Source organism: Oncorhynchus mykiss, chromosome 2 (assembly GCF_057628025.1).
Source record: "Oncorhynchus mykiss isolate SJ-2025 chromosome 2, ASM5762802v1, whole genome shotgun sequence".
NCBI lineage: Eukaryota > Metazoa > Chordata > Actinopteri > Salmoniformes > Salmonidae > Oncorhynchus > Oncorhynchus mykiss.
This window is the reverse complement of record NC_143023.1, coordinates 38,658,619-38,681,817: the sequence shown is the minus strand read 5'-3', so window position 1 is coordinate 38,681,817 and position 23,199 is coordinate 38,658,619. Positions and strand designations below refer to the sequence as shown.

General features: G+C 42.8%; 2 protein-coding genes across 3 annotated transcripts; one reads left to right on the top strand and one right to left on the bottom strand.

Moving 5' to 3' along the window:
* Window positions 1–623: 623 nt before the first annotated feature.
* Window positions 624–14,794, top strand: LOC110489429 (guanine nucleotide-binding protein G(I)/G(S)/G(T) subunit beta-3). 2 transcript variants are annotated; one of them, XM_021562147.3, is made up of 9 exons: window positions 624–4,558; window positions 8,217–8,339; window positions 9,599–9,744; window positions 10,839–10,902; window positions 11,120–11,282; window positions 11,444–11,510; window positions 11,968–12,169; window positions 12,447–12,663; window positions 12,939–14,794. In XM_021562147.3, the coding sequence occupies exons 2-9, from the start codon at window positions 8,283–8,285 to the stop codon at window positions 13,043–13,045; spliced, it is 1,023 nt and encodes a 340-aa protein (XP_021417822.1). In that variant the 5' UTR covers window positions 624–4,558; window positions 8,217–8,282; the 3' UTR covers window positions 13,046–14,794. The 2 variants fall into 2 exon arrangements, with proteins under 2 accessions (XP_021417822.1, XP_090055314.1); XM_090199188.1 differs by lacking the exon at window positions 624–4,558 and adding an exon at window positions 7,039–7,220 and having other exon boundaries at window positions 12,939–13,555.
* Window positions 14,164–23,188, bottom strand: LOC110489418 (uncharacterized). The gene is made up of 6 exons (XM_036947907.2): window positions 23,055–23,188; window positions 22,520–22,677; window positions 18,222–18,339; window positions 16,715–17,626; window positions 16,547–16,626; window positions 14,164–14,512 (listed from the first exon to the last, which is right to left on the bottom strand). The coding sequence occupies exons 2-6, from the start codon at window positions 22,655–22,657 to the stop codon at window positions 14,420–14,422; spliced, it is 1,341 nt and encodes a 446-aa protein (XP_036803802.2). The 5' UTR covers window positions 22,658–22,677; window positions 23,055–23,188; the 3' UTR covers window positions 14,164–14,419.
* Between the last annotated feature and the right edge of the window lie 11 nt (window positions 23,189–23,199).

Sequence of the window (23,199 nt, the reverse complement as noted above, 5' to 3'; positions counted from 1 at the left end):
ACAGCGCTGTATGGGTTTTGACTGACCGCCGTTTTGGATTTGAGCACCGCGCACGACAAGACGTTGCCCCCGGATCCCACCTGGTAATTGGGCCACCTTCGCAAATGTTTTGTTGACTGAGTGAGCGAAACGCGGTAAATTACGATGACTCAATGTATTCTGAAAGATGAGACGTTGAGGGTTATAATAAATACAGCTTTGATGTCATACAAGCAAGACAAACACCCATAGGGACCAAACGTGCACTTCACATTTCCAAATCATAAAACTCATGTCATATACAGTGTCAACGTTTATGATCACTATGTTTGATGTACAGTTAGAAGATGACATGGCGTCATACCCTGGGTTGTTCTGAACAGAATGAGTTTACGTTTGTTTATTGTTAAGAAAATGTGCCGTGGCACGCGCTCCTCCTCATGACTCCTTTCAATGCGCACCAAAATGACGATCTGTTTCTCTGAATTGCCTTGTGAAAGCCTAACACTGGAAGATCGTACAAAACGGGTTGGCAACAGAACAAGCTTTCAAATCACGCTCACCTGACCCAGATTGTAATTTTACAATGGACCGTTTTTGGATTGCGTAAAAACAACACCAGTAATTCTGTGATGGCAGGTGATGCAGGGTTGCTTTCCAAACCAAACAACCACAAGTGTGCTTGCTCTAGTTCCTCAACGGCACAGCTGGGAGAGCATTTTCCAGGAATATCTTTTCATAATACTGAATGTATCTAGATCATTTTCTGATTTCGTTGTCAACAAAAGCGGCGAAAAGTACAGTAAATGTCAAATGCACAAACTCCACAGTGTAGTGTTTCGATTCAGTCTTGTGTCAGTTGAACTGTTGCGTACTGACCTTTGGTCCAATAATTTCCCCATTATCTACACAATGTTCCCTTTCAATTGCTACCAGGGTTATGTATATGGTTTTCATATTTATTCTGGAAGAAACATTTCAATTTAGCCCTATCCATATAGGCCAATGCCCACGAGTGTAAAGGGTTATAAAACAACAACTGCATGTGACTAGAGAGAGAGACTGAGGGAGAAGTGTTGGGGTTGAGATAATGGGGATAGGTGTGGATTCGTAGAGTCCATTAACTGATTACCTCAGTGCCAGGCTGCCCTTTAACTGTGTGGAGATTAAGACCATGAAACCAAGAGAGGGTTAATGTTTGAGTGTCAGATGGAGGAGAGGTAGAGGAGGGGAAGGGAAGGGAAGGGAAGGGAGGAGAGAGGTAGACAGATAAGGAGAAAGAGATATCACACCTGCTCAGGGACTAGACCCTGCAGTTCAGAAACACTGACATAGAAAGGGAAAGACAGAGAGGGAGGGGGAGATAGACCAAGCCCTGCAATGCATTAAAAACTGATGCTTACGGGGGGAGAGCGAGGGAGAGGCAGAAAGAGACAGAGAGAGGTATGCAGAAGGGGGGAAGGATAGAAAGAGAGATTACCGTTAATCCCTCATAAATGAGTGCATTTGTTTATGAAGCTTAGGAAACGTCTCCCATTTAGAATATGGAATCATAATCCAACTAGAAATCATTTAATAATTCACATCCAGTCGGACACACTCACATCTTCTCTCTCATTAAAACACTCCCCAATTTATATCTCCCACCCTTCTCCCCCTCCTCGCATTACTGAGTCACGGTCAGTCAAGCACTGTTTACCACCCATATTAACTCTCTCACCCCCCCGCGTCATAATCCGCGAGTGCTGCAGAATTGGGTCGACTGGCCTGTTAATGGACTCCTGGTTTTAACCGCTTCCATCCCTTAGGCTACCCTCTCCAGCTGCTGTTTCCCTTAAAGGCCCAGTTAATCTGTGTTTGAGCAGGCGTACATCCATGTCGTGCATCTCAAGCACCCCACTATCTAGTGTCAAATGATGTATCTATATGGTGTTTCCTCTAATTGACTAAGGATACACATCCATATTATATACAGTATATACACTTAAGTGTACAAAACCTCTTTCCATGACACAGGCTGACCAGGTGAATCCAGGTGAAAGCTATGATCCCTTATTGATGTCGATCGTTAAATGCACTTCAATCAGTGCCGATGAAGGGGAGGAGACAGGATAAAGAAGGATTTTTACGCCTTCAGACAATTGAGACGTGGATTGTGTATGTGTGCCATTCAGAGGGTGAATGGGCAAGACAACATATTTAAATGCCTTTGAACGGGGCAAGGTAGTAGGTGCCAGGCGCACCGGTTTGTGTGAAGAACTGCAACGGTGCTGGGTTTTTCACGCTCAACACTTTCCTGTGTGTATTAAAATGGTCCACCAGGAGGACATCCAGCCAACTTGACACAACTGTGGGAAGCATTGGAGTCAACATGGGCCAGCATCCCTGGGGAACGCTTCCGGGCACCTTGTAGAGTCCACGCCCTGACGAATTGAGGCTTTTTTATGAATATTAGGAAGGTGTTCTTAATGTTTTGTACACTTAGTGTATATACATGTCAATATCCATATATCCTTTTCAGTATGTCCTACTAAGATTTAAGCAAACATTAGCTCCTGTAAGGCCGGTTTAAATATACCCTTTTTGATACTTGTATAGTGTCAAGTCGAGTGATCCTGTCATATTAACTAGTTCATGTAGTTGCACGCTTGTAGGTTAGTGCCGTCACACTGTAGAAGCACATAGGTTGAAGGTGACAAAGACAGGCTGATAAAAGTATCGCAACAATTGACCGAGACAGGGTTGTTTAGTATTAGGTAGGCTTTCACTTCAGTGTCTTCCCAGGTTGTTTGTCGATGGCGGATTCCTCTGGCTGTGCGATATGACATTTAACCCCATCCTCCCCTTCCCTTTGTTTAAGACTGGGACAGAGAGACAGTGGGGGCTGCTAATGGCTGTAGTATTATTATTATGCTGTATAGCATCACAAAGCAACAGAAGGCTCAGTGCTCTTTCCTGGCTGTCACATCCCAGCTGCAGCCAAAAGCTGCTCTGCAGGCTCACCGCTGACGCGTGTAACATAGTTGAATGTGCGAGACCAATAGAGACGACCCACACAAAGCTTAACAGATTATAATTCTCTGCCCCACGCTGGTTCGCTCACATTCCCCGCCATAACTCTTGCTCCCCTACTCTCTTTCTATCTCCTGAATCCAGCGTCAGCGCTGTCAGAAAAAGGGGAGCGTCTGTTCGCTCAATCAAGTCCTGTTCCTATTTGACCATGCGAGAGAGGGTGGAAGTACTGGGTTAATACTAACTATCAAAAAAAAGTGTTCAACTAACTATCCACTAACCTATGATTATTTCACCAGAGATAAGGTATTGTTTTGTTGAACGGAATAACCTTTTTGCTAAGCAAACGCTAACAATCTTAGGCTACTGAGTCAGCAGCGTGAAGATAAGTTCAGAAAGTCAAAAGGGCAATGTAGTGAAACTCTGCCTGTCTCGCTTACTCGCTGTTTGTTTCCTCTCACTCTCTCTCTCACTCCCTGGACACTTTCTGTATCTCTCCTTTTTACTGTGTCTCACTTTTAGCACATTGCCTTTTGGATGCATATTGTACAGTATAATGTAGCTCATCAATACAATGAAAAGTGCCACATATAAAAGTGCCGTAAATACAGTATTATGGACCACACCTATGAACCACGGTACGAGCCTGAGAAAGAGAATGTCCTTCTCAGAGGACAATAGAATCTACTCTATTCTTACATTTGCTACAAAGCCACATGGGTATCTTCATCAGGTCATTGTTAGGCAGGTTGAGGTGCTGGCCTTAGAGGTTCATTCATGCAGGTGTACTAGAGGATCCTCTCTCCCTGGTGGCCTGAGATGTGTGCGCGTGAGTTAACAACGTCACCACTGTCCCCTCGTCTGGTCCCCATGTCCCTGTCTGTGCTGCTGGCTTTTCTTATATTATACTTTTGTCAAGTTTACAAAACACTGAAGCCCCCTGCCAGTCACATGCTTTCATACCACACCATAAAAAACCATGGCCAGGAGTGCATTTTTTACTTCATTTTTTTTATTAACGCAGGACCGGTTCCTGTCTTTTGACCCCATGACACGTTTGCCCACGTTGTTTGGTGTGCTTTGCTCGCCTCTCTCTCTCTCACTCCCTTTCTCTCTCGCTATGTCTCCCACTCTCTCTCTCTCTCTCTGTTTCTCCTTCTCGCTCTCTCTCTGTTTCTCTTTCCCTCTCACTCTCTCTCTGTCTCTGTCTCTCCCTCCCTCTCTTTTTCTCTCTCTCTCTCTTTGTCTCTCTCTTTCTCCCTCTCTCACCCCCCTCACCCTCTCTCTCTCTCTGTCCATCGCTGGATTTATCCCTTCATCCCTGATCTCTCTTCATCCGCTCCAATCCTCATCTGTTCCTCACAGGAGAGAGAGTGTGTGAGAGAGAGATATAGAGAGAGACAGAGAGAGCAAGAGGGTGGAATATCCATTCTGTGTGTGACAGGAAAACTGAATAAAAAAACTGAAAGTCTAGTAACAGAAGAGGGGTAAACATATGACAACCAAACAGAGGGACCCTGAAAAGTGAGAACAGGTTAAGAAACCCACTGGAGAACTTCCTTATTTGGTGAGTGGGCAGACATATCATTTTCTTTTACACCTCAATTGTTGTTTTTGTTTGTTTGTAGTCTTTGATTGGATATGTGAATAGATGTGTAAGTGAAACCCTCTGGTCACAGTAGTGCTGTATGGAGCTCTTGGTTAAAACAGATTTGTACATTTTTGTCATTTAGCATACACTCTTATCCAGATCAACTTACAGGAGCAATTTGGGTTAAGTGCCTTGCTCAAGGGCACATCGGCATATTTTTTTTTACCTATTTGGCTCGGGGATTAAAACCTGTGACCTTTTGGTTACTGGACCAATGCTCTTAACCTTTTACTGCAGTGGGCTAAATCAGGGTCACCCAGAGTGATTCTTGGTAGTCTTAAACAAAAGCATACATCTCACACACACACGGTTTTCAAAAAATAAGACACCTGCACCATGTCAGATATAGAGTTGAAATGTATTACATTTAGAGTTTGCATCCCAATATTACATCACAGAAGACTGAAACGTAGCAGCACTGTTTGACGTAGAAACACAGGATTGTCATCCGTTTTTTTTTTTAACATAATCTTTATTAATGATGAAATGATGAAAAATATTAATAACATTCCACCCATGAGGCCAAAGAGGGCGCTTTTGGTAATTGACTGTAGGAAAGGGCTACCCGCTAGGCTACCAGCTGCCTGCTGCCGCCAGATTAGTTTGGGGGAGTGTAGAAGTACTTTTAGTTCTGGATTGAGTGTGTCCTGATTTTCTCATATAATCAAAGTGAGTGGGGTCTGTGGGATAAGTATCCATTTCATTTGATAGCACTCTGACGAGGGTGCCGTTTAATGGCGACAAAGAACAAACAGTTCATCAATACTGTAAAAATCGATTAATTTTCTCTCTACAACATGGAAGGGAATTTAATTTAAGAAGTATGGAAGCATGGTCAATTCCTTTGAGATTACATGGAAAAAGAACATTAACTTGGATTGGATATATTTATTGAATGTTTTACATTTCATCATAACGAGGATTTGCATATGATGTATATATTATAAGGCATGTAATATTGCTATTGCACTACTAATGCCCTACTCTGCTTACAGATAATCTTAAAGGAAAACATTAATTGTATCTTCCCCATTGACAGACCGTTTACACATGCAGCTTAATTCTCATATTTTTTCCACTAATTGGTCTTGACCAATCACATCAGACCTTTTCACCTCAAATGTTTTTCAGGGCTGATGTGATTGGGCAAAAGACCAATTAGTGGGAAAACAAAATCCGAATTGGGCTAACGCAGTCCATTTGAATGATCACATCATTTGTTTAAGTGTTTTTATTAAGAGCATTTTAAAGTGTTCTCTCTGATACATCCATTTTGGAATACATTTGATTCTCTGCCAGTGGTATCACTAGTGTTGTGGGTGTCTAGCTGGCATAGGTGCTGAAACTTGGTACTTTGTGTTAGACCCTTTCATAGCATGGAAACACAGTTCAAGGTGTTGTCATTCAAATCAAAACTGAAGTGTCTTGCTACAAATTGGAAACAGTTCTTCAGTCCCATTCTCAGAAAAGCCTATTTTAGTGCTAAATTCTCACTAAGGGATGGCCACCGGTCACCGTTTTTCAATCTGCCTAATAGTATGTGACACAATACTAATGGCGTGTCAATAGTGAAAAGGTGAAACATTTACAGGAAGAAAACAAGATCGACTTACACATCCCTACAGTCACTAGCTCTAGTTCATTGCCCATTTAATACAGAAATCACCTCTCTCACCCTATCCTAGATTTTAACCACCCCATTCTCTCCCTTCTCCCTCCCTCTTATCCACCACCACCAGTTTGCCCCTCCCTCTCTCATCTCTCCATCACGCCCCTCTCTCTCTCCACCTCTTATCCAGATGCAAAGAGCAGTCAGTAATCGGATGAGAGCAGATTTGATTCAAAAGGCTTCCTTTAAAATCTCAGCCACTAGGATTTAAACTCACTCTCTCATGCGTCGCCTCTACACACAGCCCCACCCCCATTCTCTCTCTCTCTTTCTCCCACCCCCCTCTCTCTCTGTGTTAATGCACTCCACTCTGCGACAACCTCTAGCAGGCATTTAATCACATGCAACAATGGCAGGCCAGGGTCTCAGGGACAGGATGGCAAAAGGGCAATAGCACAGTTGAAACACTTTTTAAAAAACGGTCCCGTTTTATTGGGTTAGTACTATTTATAAATTTAATTTTCTCAGGGAACCAAATATATGGCCTAAATCAGATGAAGGCTAGATAAGGTGACCATTGTGGATACTACTCCCTTTAGGTGAGGGAGCAGGACACCTATGAGCGCAGCTAACATCAGATGGATGCAATCGCCTTAGGGTTAATTGTTTTAGGCATTTCTATATTTAGACTTACAATTTACAGTGTTTTCATACATGCATGTGCCCTACAGTACTAGACAGATAGGAACAGCAAGGAACAACAGAAAGGGAATATCTTTCACTCTCTGAGTCACTGCCTCTTCTCTCTCCCTCTACCTTTCTCCTCAAACAAATGAGAGGCAAATTAATTTGGTAATGAGATTTGACAGAGACACTTTAGACAAATAGAGAGAGAGAGATTGAAGCAAAGAAACAGAAACACATCAAAGCCAGGGATATAAGGCTATTCTTCTCCTGGTAGTTTTCAAGGTAAGAAAGAGTACGATCCAAATAATTCAATCTGTCACAAATATTATGAAAACATGTTATTAGATGTGTGGATGTTACATTAAATGTTATGTTATGTGATTATCATGTTTAGAGTGTTTTAAAGTAAGGGTTATCTTCTGATTTCATAGAGAATAGTCTGATACCATTGCCAGTTTAAAAGTTCCTTATTTGATAATGTGACAGAGATACTTGAGAAAGTTGATTCTGACTTTTTGTCTTTACTGTATAGTAGGCCTAAACTTAGAATATTTTGGTCTGTGAAAAAACTACTCAGTCCTCATTGATTCAGTCGACATGATTAACTGCATCATTAGAGCGCTGTGAAGTGATATCACTGGAATCAAAAAAACACAAGTGCTTTCCGGGCTGACGTAAGATTGGAAAGCTTTCAAAGTCTATGGCACTAAAGTGTATTGAGATAGAAAAGGGCAGAGTAAATACTGTGTTCGCTTAGCTAGTATAAGCATGAGGATGAGGAGAGATGTCAAACAAGAAAAGTGTGAGCATTAAGATGACACACCATGCAGGTTTGAGTTTACAATCAGGGTGGGAAAGTGTGTTCATGTATATGCCGTATGTGTCATATAGTTCATGTAGTTGCACGCTTGTATGTGTGTGTGTGTGTGTGTGTGCGTGCATATGCATATCTGTGCAAGTGAGCTTGTTTGACTATGGGTGTGGGTTTGTGAGTGTATGGGTATTAGTGTGTGTGTGTGTGTATGTGTGTGTGTGTGTGTATGTGTGTGTGTGTCTGTGAGGGATTGCAAAGCAGTTGAGGGAGGTTTGAATTGCAAAACAGTAGCTAAACAACAAAGAAAAGGGTAGACCTTGATCTAAAAAGCTGGTAACATGCATATATATATATATATCATGTGTTGCTGTGTACAGGTACAAGACATTGACATTACAGTGAGAAGAATGGACAATTAACTGATCAAATACCATTTTCCATTTTTTTCCCTCTCTCTTCCCCAGGATTACGTCTGCTCACCTGATTTCACTTCCTGTCTCCATCGGTGACAACGCCTACCAACCGTTGCCATGGGCGAAATGGAGGAGCTGCGAAAGGAGGCGGACAACCTCAAAGATCAGATCACTGTCAGTTATCAACCAATAATTAAGATCACATTATTGATCAAATGCACACAGCATCCAACCAAATTTTGACTTCCGCTTTTAAGTCAACCCCTCCCAAAGACACACACACAGTACACACACATACAGTACATATACAGGTTTTGGAGAGTTGCGGGCGCTGCCACACTGGGCGCCCGGGGAGCTGTTGTTGTGGGGGGCTAAGTTCCTTGCCCAAGAGCACCACGGCAGGCAATGTCATTTAGGATTTGATACCAGCAACCCTCTATTTGCCAGCTCACTTCCCGCCCATTTTCTTACCGTCAGACACAGGATTCGAACTGGCAGCCCTCCGGATGCTGTCTCCTTTCTAACCGCTAGGCAATAATCAATCACTAGTGTGAATAGAACGCCTGTCTGTGTTCCTTGGATCTCATATGCTAGTACTTTATTAAACTATTTGCATTTTGCTGAACATTTTACCAAGATCATCAACCATAAACTGAGCAAGAATCATCATCCTATAGACCATCAAAGGCCACGTATAGACCACAAAAACCCTAATTAGAACTGGGCAAAAGAGATTTTACCTCAGGGCAGTGAAGTCCTGGAACTTCTTGACAAAAAGTTTTAAAAACTTGCCAAATAGTTGTTTGAAGAGATGAATTCATAAAATGTATTGAATGACTAGAGTGGGTCTATGAAGTTCCAGTAATATGTTATGTTGTATTTAAATTCATATGTGGACATGAGGTATGTGGGTAGGGGGAAGGAGGGGGGAGGGGCTGGGGGGGGTGTTACTCATAATATGTCTAGGTAATAGGAATGTGAAACTTTGTTTTTGTGCTTTAATTTCAGCTTTTGTTGTTTTTCTAATTTCTACATGTTTTTTTAAAAACATTTCTTAAGGACTCTTGGAAAACTATCCCTTGGGCTAAAAGAGATTATAATACAATAATATAACATCCTAACTGTTCTGATTCTCCTTACGGTCCAGAGAGGAATCACTGTCCTTCTCCGTATAGGTGTTCATAGCACCACAGTCATATCTATGACAACCGCTATGACCATACATCCCCACCCCTGACCGCTCTGTTCGTCCAAAGGCAGGAGGAGAAGGTGTAAACAGCAGTTTTGTAAAATGCAATACGTTTTCTTCTGAGACCAGGTTGCAGCAGCACACCTTGAACATTACAATAGTTATGACAGTGGTTTTAGCCATATTTAAGTGGACCATAGTTATTATAACCATAACATGACCATACACAACCATCACTCTACAGGAGGCCCGAAAGGTAGTGCAGGACACCACCCTGCAGGAGGCGGTTGCTGGGACGACGCTGGTGGGGCGTGTCCAGCTGAAGACCAGGAAGACGCTGAGGGGTCACCTGGCCAAGATCTATGCCATGCACTGGGGCACTGACACCAAGTAAACACACATACACCCACACAAACAGGCACACAAAACGTACACACAGGCATGCATACACACACAAACTGGACCACTAGCTCAAAGTGGACAATGACCCTTCACAGACTTGTAGCCTGCACTCTTTTCCTGGGGATTTCTTGTCGAGTCGTTCAAGTATTCATTTAAGTATTCATTCAATCGCTCAATAATTTATGTTAGCTCTATCATTAGCCATTATAGCAATATATATATTAATCTGCTCATCCGTTCATTCAAACATATTGTTGTTACAAATACTGCCATAGTTTAAAACAGGCGTCACGTGGTGCTCTGCGTTTATTGGTTAATTGGATTGGTGTGGCAATTCCATCCCTTGTTTTAATTGGATGAATTAGTGGAGCCAGGAAACACTAACTGACTGTCTGGCAACACTTTAAACCAACATTACCCCTGAATCAATTAATTATTGCTGATACTACAACTTGAATGTGCACTAACCAACCTTTTACCCTTCATGTTGTCCTCCTCTCCTTCTTACCTCTCCCTATATTCTCATTTCATCTTATCTCTTCTCTTTCTCAGTTGTAGCAAGTTAGTAAGCTTATTAGCTTCTCCTGGGTTTACAATACTTGGGGTGTCCTACATTTAGTGGGTCTAAAAGACAGCTTTTACTAACTTAACCAGTGCTGTGCTTAGAGGTTCTGTTACAATGCCTCTCTCGGTCTTAACACAATACAATACAACTTTATTGTCCCTCAAAAGGGGAACTCATTTGGCAACTGTGAACACTGAACAGACAACATATTCACACACACTCCTCCATAGTGGCTCGACATAACTACATAGCACACTATATCATCATCACCAGCATCATCATCCCCATCATCATTTGTCCCGGGAAACACCTGGAAACATTAGTCAGTTACCATGTCATGGCTTTTTAGATCAGTCATAGTGAAGACATGTTGCCATTGAGACAGAATAGTCTCTGTATCTATTATCGATCTGTCTGTCTATTTACCTTGAGCTGCTGCATCTTTTACTGTACGCTGTCTCTCTCTCTCCCGCTGTCTGTTTCTGTCGCTCTACTCCTGACTTGTTCTCTCTACCAGGTTGTGTGTCAGTGCCTCTCAAGATGGAAAGCTGATAGTGTGGGACACCCTGACCACCAACAAGGTATGGAGGACTGCGGCTGAGTTTACAGTCTGGGGAGTTTCGGTCATGGGACAGTGTTTTTGCTTGAATATGGCATGTCATGACAATATACTGTAATGTCAACCATATCCTGTAATATCAACCATATACCGTAATATCAAGTGCTCACATTGACATATGCGCGTTCACACACATACACACTGGTCCCCGTGAGGAATCACTGTGCTTCTCCGCTCAGGTGAACGCAATCCCTCTGAAGTCCTCGTGGGTGATGACGTGTGCCTACGCGCCCTCAGGGAACATGGTGGCGTGTGGCGGTCTCGACAACATGTGCTCCATCTACAACCTCAAGGGCAAGGACGGCAACGTCAAGGTCATGCGTGAGCTGGCCGCGCACACAGGTACCGCACTCATTAAGACAGCATTACTGGCAACACGTTTAACAATGAGTCATTTCGATCAAACTCAACCTAAGAACATACGAGGTAGTATTTATATAGTCTATCCAATACAGCAATCTCTCATGCTTGTGTTTATCTGATGGTGTTCTCTTATTGCCCAGGTTACCTGTCCTGCTGTCGTTTCCTTAACGACAGTGAGATCATCACCAGCTCTGGCGACTGCACTTGGTAAGATCATAGAGATGGGAGTCTCTATGAGTCTTGTGTGCAATAAGGGGTTACAATGACTGACCAGAGATCAGTCCAATCTGTTAATGTTACCATATCATTCTAATTCTATGGCTTGTACTGTACCCTTCATTTGATCTGCATAGTCTTATCTATTACTTTTCTGCAATGGTGTCCTAAACATTGGGGCGGCAGGTAGCCTAGTGGTTAGAGCGCTGGGCCAGTAACCAAAAAGGTTGCTAGATCGAATCCTCGAGCTGACAAGGTAAACATTTGAACAAGGCAGTTAACCCACTGTTCCTAGGCCATCATTGTAAATAAGAATTTGTTCTTAACTGACTTGCCTAGTTAAATTATATATATTTTTTAAATTCTCTCTTCTTTGGCCATGCCCCTGCCGTCTTCTTTGCCCACCTCTATATCCATCCTCTCCTCCTATTCCGTCCAAACTTTATAGTATTCTATGGGACATTGAGACAGGGACAGAGAAGACCATCTTCGCGGGCCACTTGGGTGACTGCATGTCCCTGGCCGTGTCCCCCGACTTCAAGATGTTCATCTCGGGGGCGTGTGACTTCACAGCCAAACTGTGGGACATCAGGGAAGCCACCTGCAGACAGACGTTCAGCGGCCACGAGAGTGACATCAACGCCATCGGGGTGAGCAACCCCAGCATTTATTTGTTTATTGATAGTTTAGTATTCTGATAGTCAGATGCATTGCACCCAGCAGTTCACGTGGAGAAAGACTTCTACGTTTTTACAAATTTAAGGAATATAATTTTAACTTAAAAAATGAATTTGATGCAACTGTTTGCTCAAACAGTTGATTCGTTTAATGAGGTGAACAAAAGCCTACACCCGCCCTGTAGCTCTCCAGACCACCAGAGAGACCACTCCTTTGACCTCCAACCTCTGACCTCTCCACTCTGTCCAGTTCTTTCCCAATGGTAATGCGGTTATAACGGGCTCAGACGATGCCACCTGTAAGCTGTACGACCTGAGGGCAGACCAGGAGCTCATCACCTACCAGGACTCGGGCATCATGTGTGGGGTGACCTCCCTCGCCGCGTCCCTCTCCGGCCGACTTCTCCTGGCCGGATACGATGACTTCAACGTCAACATCTGGGACATGCTTAAAGCCGAGAGAGTGGGTGAGTACGGAGGGAGAGAGAAAGGGAGATAAAGAGAGAGAGAGTGGGTGAGTACGCAGGGGGAGAGAGAGGAGAGGGTGAGTACGCAGGGGGAGAGAGAGGGTGACTGGAGGCAGAAAGAGAGGGAGACAGTATGGGTAAGTAGAGGGGATGGTGAGAAGAGAAAGGAGAATGCGAGTGGGACGAAGGGAGAAAGAGAGAGAGAATGTGGATGCAATGTAGGCAAACAATATTTGCATCCATTCTATACTGATGTAATTCTCTTCATGGCTCAGGAGTGCTGGCTGGTCATGACAACAGGGTGAGCTGCATCGGAGTATCCTCGGACGGAATGGCATGCTGCACAGGATCCTGGGACAGCTTCCTGAAGATATGGAACTGAGCCAGTCCTCTAGAGAACAGAGAATGAAAGACTAAGAGGAGATAGAGGAAGGGTATCATGAAAAACTAGTAGATTGAAGAGGGGGGACTAGGAAGCCATGGGTTAAAGAGGTTATTTTTTATTGTGCCAAGTCTTATTCGATTTGAGAGGATTATGAGAAAGTCTCGTCTCTTCCTACTTCTAACTCAAGTTTAGAGTTGGGCGGGTGGGGGACTTTTGTAGAAAAGCATGGATTGTTGTATCAATGAAGGAATGATTTGTCAAGGTTAAAAACTGAATTCTAGCGTTATAGGAAATGCAGGAAAATATTCATGTCAAAAGAGCAGTTGCCAAAATGGAAACGGTAGAGAATTGGATGAAATAACAGGATAAGATAAATTTAAAAAAATGACCACTGATAAGACTGTAGGTTTACAATAACTAGTTTGTTACATACTTTTATATTCGAGGCGAGTTAAAATGTTTTGTCAGAGGATGAATGTGTAAGCATTAAAATTTGTGTCGAACAGATGTTTGGGTGTTGGTTAGAATTCCCTTGTTAGTTCTGGGTTTTTTCCTTATTTTTACAGTCACATTTGAACACATTTTTTTAGCTTGCAGATTTCTACATTAGTGTGGGTCTGAAAGTTGACGCATGTCTGTGTTTAATAGGATATGTTTACCATGAGTTGGGGTCTAATCTTTTGGCCTACTTCCCGATGGCTGGACAGATGGGATGATAGATCGTATGGTGGACTGACACAAAAAAAGGCAGCTGAACAAAAACCACAACATTTCACATTCGTCAGAGGACTGGAGGAACCTCGCCTGGTTGTGTATATCTAAGTGACAGTAGCAGCTACACTCGGTTTGTTTTACCACCTGTTGTGCAAGCGAAACATAACAGCGACTCTGTACAGCACAATATCTCAATGTGAAGTGGCTACGTTTCTTTCCAATGGCATCACACACACGTGACAAGTTGGACAGCCTTTCTATACCATCAGAACAGACTGTGCATATGGTAAATCATTCATTTACATTTGTCAAGCCCTTTTCTTAAGGCGCTAAGTAAAGCCATACCTTTCAACTAATAAACATGTACCTCCCCTTATAGGTGTATTCAGTTAACACAAAAATAGATTTAAAGCAAATTTATTTACATAAAAGGACAGGATAGCAAATACAATGATACAGACACTTGAAATAAAGACAAATCATATCGATGGCACTTCCAAAAACAATGTACACATTATAATTTGTTAGCAGTTTGAAAAAGTCAGTTAAAAAGAGACTGTACACTTTAAAAAAGCTCGTTATTAGACAGATAGAAAAATGGCAAGATTCTATACACTGGCCAGTTAGTGTTTGTGCATGTTCCTCTGCAACAGTCATCTATCGGTTCTCCTTGTCCATGGACACCGTCAGGACTCTCCGGTCCAACTGACCCAGCCTCTGTCTGTCTGGGGTGGATATCTTCAGCTTCATCTGATGGGCAGGGAGGGAAGAGAGAGACAGAACCTTTCAGTTAGACCAGAGGTTTAAAAACAGTTTCCCCTGACCCAGCAAATAGAGCAATCCTGTTCCTTAGGCTTTAGTGTGCAGACATGAAAGAATGAGATGGCAAGAGTGAGATATCGATGCAAACACATGTGCAGATAGTTCCCTGAGGGAAAAGTGTGTGTACATTAGGGCTGGCACAATTACCGTATAACAGACCGTTATGGATGACAACAGTCATGAAAATAAAATATGTTTCTCTTCAAAAAACATTTATTTGTATTATTTTGAAACTAATATCTGACTGAAGACGGGACTGCCAGGCAGTAGAGTCAGTTTCCGAAGTAACATGGGCTCTTTACAACATGAAACTTTGTTGCTCCTTGCTGAAACAAGCAAGGTCTTGTAGCACAGAGAATGGGCTTGCAACCTCTGACCCTGGCAATTTGACTGTTGAACCGATTGGCAAATACACAATGGCTGCCTGGTATTGTGATGCAATAACTTCCATGGCAATGTAGAATGATCATTCTAATTATGTTAACGGATGTCACCATTTAGTTGAATATATTTTTTTGTTATGTCAGTTGATTCAACAAATCACAGCACATATTGGTGGGTACACTCGCAATGGGGTTCCCACTAGTTGTGCCAGTGGCAAAGTCAAAATGGTTTAAAAAAATAAAAACATTTTGCTTTTTGGTCTTAAGGCCAGGCACCACAGGCAAACAGTGTGATCTTTCACATTTTCTGATTGTGATTTTGCAACTTCCATAAAATGTACAAAAATCTAAGTATAAAAATAGAGTATAATTTATCCCAACGCCGTCAACTACACCTACCATAAACGTTGTTCTTGACAGCATGTTTCATGTAGAACTTCAAATACTATTTTTTATTTGATTCAAAAGCTTGTTTTCTGGAGCACATTGTTAGCTATTCCATACATGGCTATATCCTTTGTAGACGTAATTCTGAAAGATTAGTAATTTCCTGACATGCGATTGGTTACTGGCATCTAAAAAAGGGCCTTTCCAGCTACCCGATTGAAAATGTGCTGAGACATTTGAACTAAACAAAATCTCCTGCAAAGAATCAATGTAAAACGAGACAAAATGAGAATCGAAGAAGATACCTACAGTATGTGAATAAAAATAGGCGATCTCAGTTAGCCAATGCGAGAAAAGCAGTGAATGAAAGAAAATCATTTTCTGAGCCGCCGATCGAGGCAGTACAGGTAGAGGAGGTATCCCACAGCAGCGCGTTGAGATGAAGATAACTACTGTAGCAGCGATCAACCAGACAGCCAACAGTGGCTTTTATTTCACGTCTCAAATAAACCAACATGTACATTATTTGATTTGCCCCAAGTGCCTAAACACTGGACTGAAAAATCCACAGACTTCAGTCATTATAAAATGTGATCTTGATGCATTTAGGAGTGTTTACGCTTCCTCCAGGGGAGATGTGGCATTTGATATAAAATGTGGGGATGGTTCTTCTAGCTGTATAAAAATAACATTCATTTCCTTGCTCCAGAAAATGTATTCCAAGTTAAAAACAGAGTGACAGGAAAACATAGGCCTATGGCATCATAGGGCGGTAGCCTAATGTGATTAGTGAGAAATTAGCTTTACATAAAGTAAATGCATGATGATGTTTACATAGGGTCACACGCTGACATTTTGCCCTGTAGTTATGTCTAATGTCAACAGACAAGTTCCCCCACACACTTTAGTTTCAGCTAGTAAAGTTTGATGAGTAAAGAAAGAAAATAATACCTATTAAACTGTGGTGCCTAGCCTTAAGGTAAGCAGTGTGGTTAAGGTTTGGTTAAAATAAAAGACCATTTTGAAAACCGCTTGCCCAGATAGTGACGGTCTCACAACGGCCGCATCCAACCATTGTTGACTTGAATGGGGACTCCCACAATGCTCCTATTCAAATGATTATAACGATGACCAATAACCATCATCTGAAATTCCATGACTGTCACAGCCCTAGTGTACACCAGATAAATACCTGTGTTGCTTGCTCCCGGGGGGAGTTGGTCTCCTTGAGCATCTGCAGAGGGGAGCGGCCTTCAGCCACTAGTGCCTTGTCTGCCACACAGGAGAGGAGAGAGTTAAAAATAAAAGGGGGAAAAAAGGGAAACTCTGCTAAAAATGATCAACAAAGACACCCACGTACCTCTCTGCTTCTGTTTGACCGACTGCCCCTTGTTCTCATTGGCTGCATTCTTGTTTCCAACCTGGACGGAGAGTGGTGAAGAGGACAAGCCCCCCTTGCCTCCTCTACCTCTGGCCCTCACCCCTGTGGCCCCGAAGCCCTTCCCTAGCCACTGGGGCTTGAACACCACTTGACTGGGGCTCTTGGTGTCGAAGGTGGGGCAGCGGATCCCAGTGGCTTGGGGCTGCTGCTGGCTCACTCTGGGGCCAGTGGTTGCGGTGGATGGTACAACAGGCGACACCGTTACAGGCATCATTGGCTCCTCCACTGGTGTTGGGACCTCCACTTTAAGAATCTCTGTAGCAACCGTGACTTCAGTTACCTCTGTAATGGTGGGGATGGATGGTTCAGCCATGGGAGTCAGAGGTTGTGCGGGGTCAGAGGTGACCGAGGGAAGGGCTTTCGCATGGTCAGGTTCCTCCTTGTGGAGTTCAGCAGCAGCATTTTCAGGGAGAGGAGATGCAGGGCTGTCGTAGTGCACCTCGGCGAAGGTCGGCGATGGGGCGACACCATCGTGGCAGGTGATCAAGCTCATACTCAGGCGCTTGTGTAGTGAAGACTCCTTGGCCTCTTCGGCTTCCTCCAGAGTGAAATCGGCTTCGACGTCTATCTGGGCTTCCCCCACGAGAACGAAGGGACTCTGGATGAGAAGCATATGACTAGCCACGCTCTGGGGAGAGGGCTGAATCATGTCACCTGAGACCTGTGATGGCTGAGGGGAGAGAAGGGGCTCACTGGAGCCTAACTCTCCCTCTACCACGGCCTCTTCCTCCACATTGAAGTTGGGAAACTTGAAGGGCACAGGGGCAACTCTTTCTACAGAGTCACTGTGGAGGAGCATACTGAGGCGGTGGGCGAAGGAGCTAACTGTCACTGAAAAAAATAAATAAAAATAACAACTTTGACAAAAAGGCAATGCTGCATCCACAGTTTTGGGTAGGGGGTAGCCTCTGCAGAGTCCAACAACATTCCGGTTTTCAAGGGAAATGGAAAGACTACCACTTCAGACATTAACAAGGCAACATGCCATCTTAACTCCACCACATTTACTGGATTGGTTGATTGGTCTAGTTTCAGGCGTTTCTTCTATGCCTGCTACATTAGGGTTGGGAAAACTACATATATGACCAGCAAGCTCATTCAATCAAGTTCTTTGTTGAATTACTATGTCCCAGTATGCCCCTCAGACCAAAAAGTTTACCCACCCCTGGACCTAAAGGCGTGCACATGCTTCTAATCCGAAACAGTTTTGACATATATTACAAAAATGTATTACAATTGAGTTCATAGATTAATTCTGACTATTGAGGAATTTATACTGGCTACGGTTTCTCAAAAGGGACAAACAATACTATCACAGGCTAGTTTTTCAAGCTAAGATTTTTTTAAAGGGAGTATGTGAGGCACAGATGTTCACGGCCTTCCAGTGCTTGACTGGATAGCTTTGCCACTTGGTTAAGATATTTACCGCTCATGGAGTCCTTCATTGGGGTGCGGGTGACACCGACTGAGGGTGACCGAGGGTCGCTGGCTAGAATGGAGCATACACTCTCCACAACTGGGACACAGGAGACGGTTCCACCCACCTGAAAGATGAATACATTCTTGTTGTATGCATGCATGCACGCACAAAGCTGTCAAGGCAAAGGGTGGCTACTTTGAAGAATCTCAAATATATTTTTTGGGTTACTACATGATTCCATGTGTTTTTTTCACAGTTGTCTTCACTATTATTCTACAATGTAGAATATAGTAAAAAATTAAGAATAATCCTGGAATGAGTAGGTTTGTCCAAACGTTTGACTGGGACAGACATTACATACACACATGGTAAAATGTGATTAATCTGGTACTATCTGGCAGTCCGATTTACGAATCTGTGTTTGGCGGATGCCAGGAGAACGCTACCGGCCCCAATGCATAGTGCAAACTAGAGTTTGGTGAAGGACAAAATGGTCCGAGGCTGTTTTCATGGTTCGGGCTAAGGCCCCTTAGTTCCAACGAACACTACAGCATACAATGACATTCTAGACAATTCTGTGCTTCCAACTTTGTGGCAACAGTTTGGGAAAGGTCCATTCCCGTTAAACCCAGACCAGAAACGGCTTCAACGTCCTGGAGCCAGAGGTTCCGGCACCATCTTCCGATTAGAGATCGGATCCGGGGGTACCTGCGCCGTCGCCCTCTGTTCCGTCTTACACTCCAGTGGCTTCTACCTCGGTCTCAGATCAGCGCTACCACCCTCAGACAGTGAGTCTGCCTGAGATCAGCCCATTCATCATCTACGATGGATACTACAGCTGGCTCGGGTCCATCGTACCCCACTGCCGTTCGGTACCCGAGGGGGTTTAAGAAACCACTCGAGGCAAAAGAACAGCCAAACCTCCACAGCCATTGCACCAGCTGTCGTCACCGGCAGATCTATTGTAAGAAACATCTTGGTTCCCGCAGCAAAAACCTTGTACTGGTGCTCCAGGATAGCACAAGACATTACAAGTCTGCTTCCTACAGATGCCGGGAGCTGAAGCTATCGTAATCCATGTGGGGTGAAACGACATCAGGAAGGATAACTCTGAAATCCCGAAAATTGATTTTATTTTTATTTAAATAAACTTATTTCAGGACTAAGATAAAAAAAAATGTATGCAGAGGCAGTTTGCCTGTTGGCAATATCAGCAACCACTGCATGTCTCCACTGAAATTGCCAACTCCATTAATGATTTTTTCATTGGCAAGATTAGCAAAGTTAGGCATGCCATGCCAGCAACAAACACTCACTACATCTGACTAAATTACAAAAGACAAGCGCTGTACTAAAGTGAGTGTGGAAGTGAAAATTGTCTAACAATGGCAAGCCACCAAGGTCTGACAACTTCAATGGAAAATTACTGAGGTTAATAGCTGACGATATTGCCACTCATTTTTTCTATATCTTCAATTTAAATCCTACTAGAAAGTGATTGCCCTCAGGCCTGGAGGGAAGAAAAAGTAATTCCACTACCCAAGAATAGTAACCCCCTTTACTGGCTCAAATAGCTGACCAATCAGCTTGTTACCAACCCAGATTGCAGATGGAAAAAAGGATGTGTTATGGCTTTACACCCCCTGCTATATATTGTAGATAGACAAGTAACTCTAACAGAACACTGAGTGTGTTGTTTAATTGAAGCCTCTCCAACATAATCAGGAATTCCCCAGGGCAGCTGTCTAGGCCCCTTAGTCGTCGTCCCCCTTCACTAACGACATGCCACTGGCTTCAGACAATGTGTCCATGTATGCAGATGACTCAACACTATACACTTCAGCTACTGAAATGACTAACACTTAACAGTTTCAGAATGGGTGGCAAGGGTGAAATAAGTTCTAAATATTTAAAAAACTAACAGCATTACATTTGGGACAAATTTCACTAAACCTCAACTAAATCTTGTACTGAATAATGTGGAAATTGAGCAAGTTGAGGTGACTAAACTGCTTGGAGTAACTCTGGATTGTAAACTGTCATAGTCAAAACCTATTGATACAACAGTAGCTAAGACGGGGAGAAACACCATAATAAAGCTCTGACTTCTTAACACTATCAACAAGGCAGGTCCTACAGGCCCAAGTATTCGCACCAGGACTACTATCTAGTCGTGTGGTCAGGTGCCACAGAGGGACCTTGGAAAATGACAATTGGCTCAGAACAGGGCAGCATGGCCATCCCTTAAAAGTACATGGGGAGCTAACATTGATAAAATACATGTCAATCTTTCATTGTACAAAGTGGAGGAGAGATTGACTTTATCACCACTTGTTTTTGTAAGAAGTGTTGACAAGCTGAATGCACCGAGCGGTCTGTTTAAACTACTAGCTCGGATACCAATGTATACCCCAGAAAATATCTCTTCACAATCCCCAAGTCCAGAACAGACCATGGGTAGGCGCACAGTACTACATAGCCCCATGACTACATGGAACTATTCCACATCAGGTAACCGATGCAAACAGCAGAATCAAAAAAAAATTAAACAGGCAAAAATATATACTTTATGGAACAGCGGGTATTGTGAAGAGACGCACACAAAAGGTACAGACACACAAACAAGCATGCACACTCTACACACACGTACATTGCAATATTGTTGTATAGTGGAATTACACCATTTGTATTGTGGATATGTTGTGGTGTAATAATGTTATATGATGTACTGTTTCGTGCCTTAATGTGTTTGAAATCTAGGAAAAGTAGATGCTGCTTTGGCAGCAGCTAACGGGGATCCCTAATAAATACAAATGCCCACATGCACAAAGCAAAGTCCATAGAGAAGTGGTTTGTTGAGACCGGTGTGGAAGAACTTGACTGGCCTTCAGAGTCTTGAGCTCAACCCCATTGAAACCTTTTGGGATTAATTGGAATGCCAACTGTGAGACAGGCTTAAATCACCTAAGATCAGTGCCAGACCTCACTAGCTCTTGTGGCTGAATGGAACCAAGTACCGCAGCAATATTCCAACAGCTAGTGAAAAGCCTTCCCAGAAGACTGGAGGCTGTTAAAGCAGCACCAACACCATATTAATGCCCATGACTTTGGAATGAGAAAGTATCTCTGCCCTATCGTCTCTAGTAATCTTAGTGTTCAATCTAGTAATGTTGGCACAGATTGGGGGGGGGGGGGGGGGGGGGGGGAGTGTATTTGATGTACAATCAATTCAGGAAGTGAATCAGAAATCACTTTTATATAGAGCCCCACAGTGGTGGTGTCATAATACCCAGGATATTAGAGGATATTAGAAGCACTTTAAAAATTAGGGCTGTGCTTCGTGTAAGCTTACCCGAGTGACATTTTGAAAACAATGTAACTCTCGCATAAGGAAGTTTATCAATAGTCAGCTCTATTTACTCAGATTTTAAAATGCTAATTAGGATCAAAGTGGACATCATGCAAAACTACAAATCCCTACAAGGCATCTAGCTGACACCTTTGCTAATAGGTATTGTAAATGTAAAACTTGCACAAGACACTTCACAGAATTGTCCCTTTAAAGAAATATTGCCAATTTGTTAATTTGCTATTACATAACTAAATTAGATAGGAAATCATTTCTGGATTAACTTTGCCTAGATTCAGCACTTTTTTTTATTAAACTAGGCTAGTCAGTTAAGACCAAACTCTTATTTTCAATGACGGCCTAGGAACCGTGGGTTAACTGCCTTGTTCAGGGGCAGAATGACAGATTTGTACCTTGTCAGCTCAGGGATTCAAACTTGCAACCTTGATTACTAGCCCAACGCTCTAACCACTAGGCTACCCTATTACAGATAATCCAGGCATTTGCATTTCTTTATGGTAGTCAAATTAGTATTTTTTTTTGGGGGGGGGGGGGGGGGGTGTTAAATAATTAGAATTTACACCTGAGCCTAGAGAGAGATTGCGAGGTCATCAAAAACATCCCCCCGGGGTAAGCCTACGTTAAACACAGACCTTAATTTGAATGGTTTCTAAAAATTAATGATGGTATAACGATTGGAACTATTTCCCTCGTTTTATGGGTATTATAACACCACTGTGGGGCTATATTCGTAAAATACACTTACCCAGAACTAGACTTGGTGAAATGGTGCTGGCAGTTTATAGACAAAATATACAGCCAGAACAGACAGTAATTTACAGACACAGTAAACAGAACAATTACACATGATAGGAGTATTCTAATTGAATTCAAATGCATGAGTTAAGAGTAAATAAACCATTTTCAAATGCTGTCCCTTTTCAGTTAACGTTACCTGAATGGGTGTGCGGTCAATGGCTACAGATGGAGACCGTGGGTCGACAAGCTGAGAGAGACGGTCGTGTTTGATCCGATGGCTGGGGTCATGTTTGGGCGTTGAGGCCACAGCAACCTTGCTCTCGCTGGATCCCATGACGATAGATGGCTAATGTCCTGAGACAGAAGTTAGACAAAAGTTTACATTAAAGTTAAAGCGAGTCTGTTGTGCCATTCATTGTCTTCTTTCTAGCTAACTTAGCTAAAAACGCGTTTTTATTTTTCAAGACAGATATAAAAAAAAAAAAATACAAATTTAGTCCATTTACAATTATTGTGGATAGGTTGGTAAAAAGTTAGATTGAGCAAGTTTGCCGACACAATCTAACAAGTCACCTTAGCTAAACTAAAGCCTTCGGGTGGCTAAACTCAGTTAACAATGTTATATTAAAGCTAGCTGCAAAACATGGTTCTTGCTCTTCGATTATTTCTATGTGATTCAAATGAATCTGCTAGGTAATAAAGTACCTTTCAGCAAACAATGACTTACTTACCTTGCACGTTTCGCTTGAAGTGACTGAGTGTCCTTCCACTTTTTCGCAGCAAAACATGAGGATTTAAATTGCGAAAATAATGTATTTAGCTATTTTCAAACCAGCCAATCAGTGAAGTTGGTACCTCCGCCTTCCCAACAGAGAT

What these genes read in the sequence shown, in the direction of transcription:
- LOC110489429 (XM_021562147.3), top strand. Translation starts at nt 8,283, where the DNA reads ATGGGCGAAATGGAGGAGCTGCGAAAGGAGGCGGACAACCTCAAAGAT. An exon ending in ACACCCTGACCACCAACAAG is followed by an intron (nt 10,903 to 11,119) that starts GTATGGAGGACT and finishes TTCTCCGCTCAG; the next exon opens with GTGAACGCAATCCCTCTGAA. An exon ending in GCTTAAAGCCGAGAGAGTGG is followed by an intron (nt 12,664 to 12,938) that starts GTGAGTACGGAG and finishes TTCATGGCTCAG; the next exon opens with GAGTGCTGGCTGGTCATGAC.
- LOC110489418 (XM_036947907.2), bottom strand. Translation starts at nt 22,657, where the DNA reads ATGGGATCCAGCGAGAGCAAGGTTGCTGTGGCCTCAACGCCCAAACAT. An exon ending in TTGACCGCACACCCATTCAG is followed by an intron (nt 18,340 to 22,519) that starts GTAACGTTAACT and finishes TTCATCTTTCAG; the next exon opens with GTGGGTGGAACCGTCTCCTG. An exon ending in GGTCAAACAGAAGCAGAGAG is followed by an intron (nt 16,627 to 16,714) that starts GTACGTGGGTGT and finishes CCTGTGTGGCAG; the next exon opens with ACAAGGCACTAGTGGCTGAA.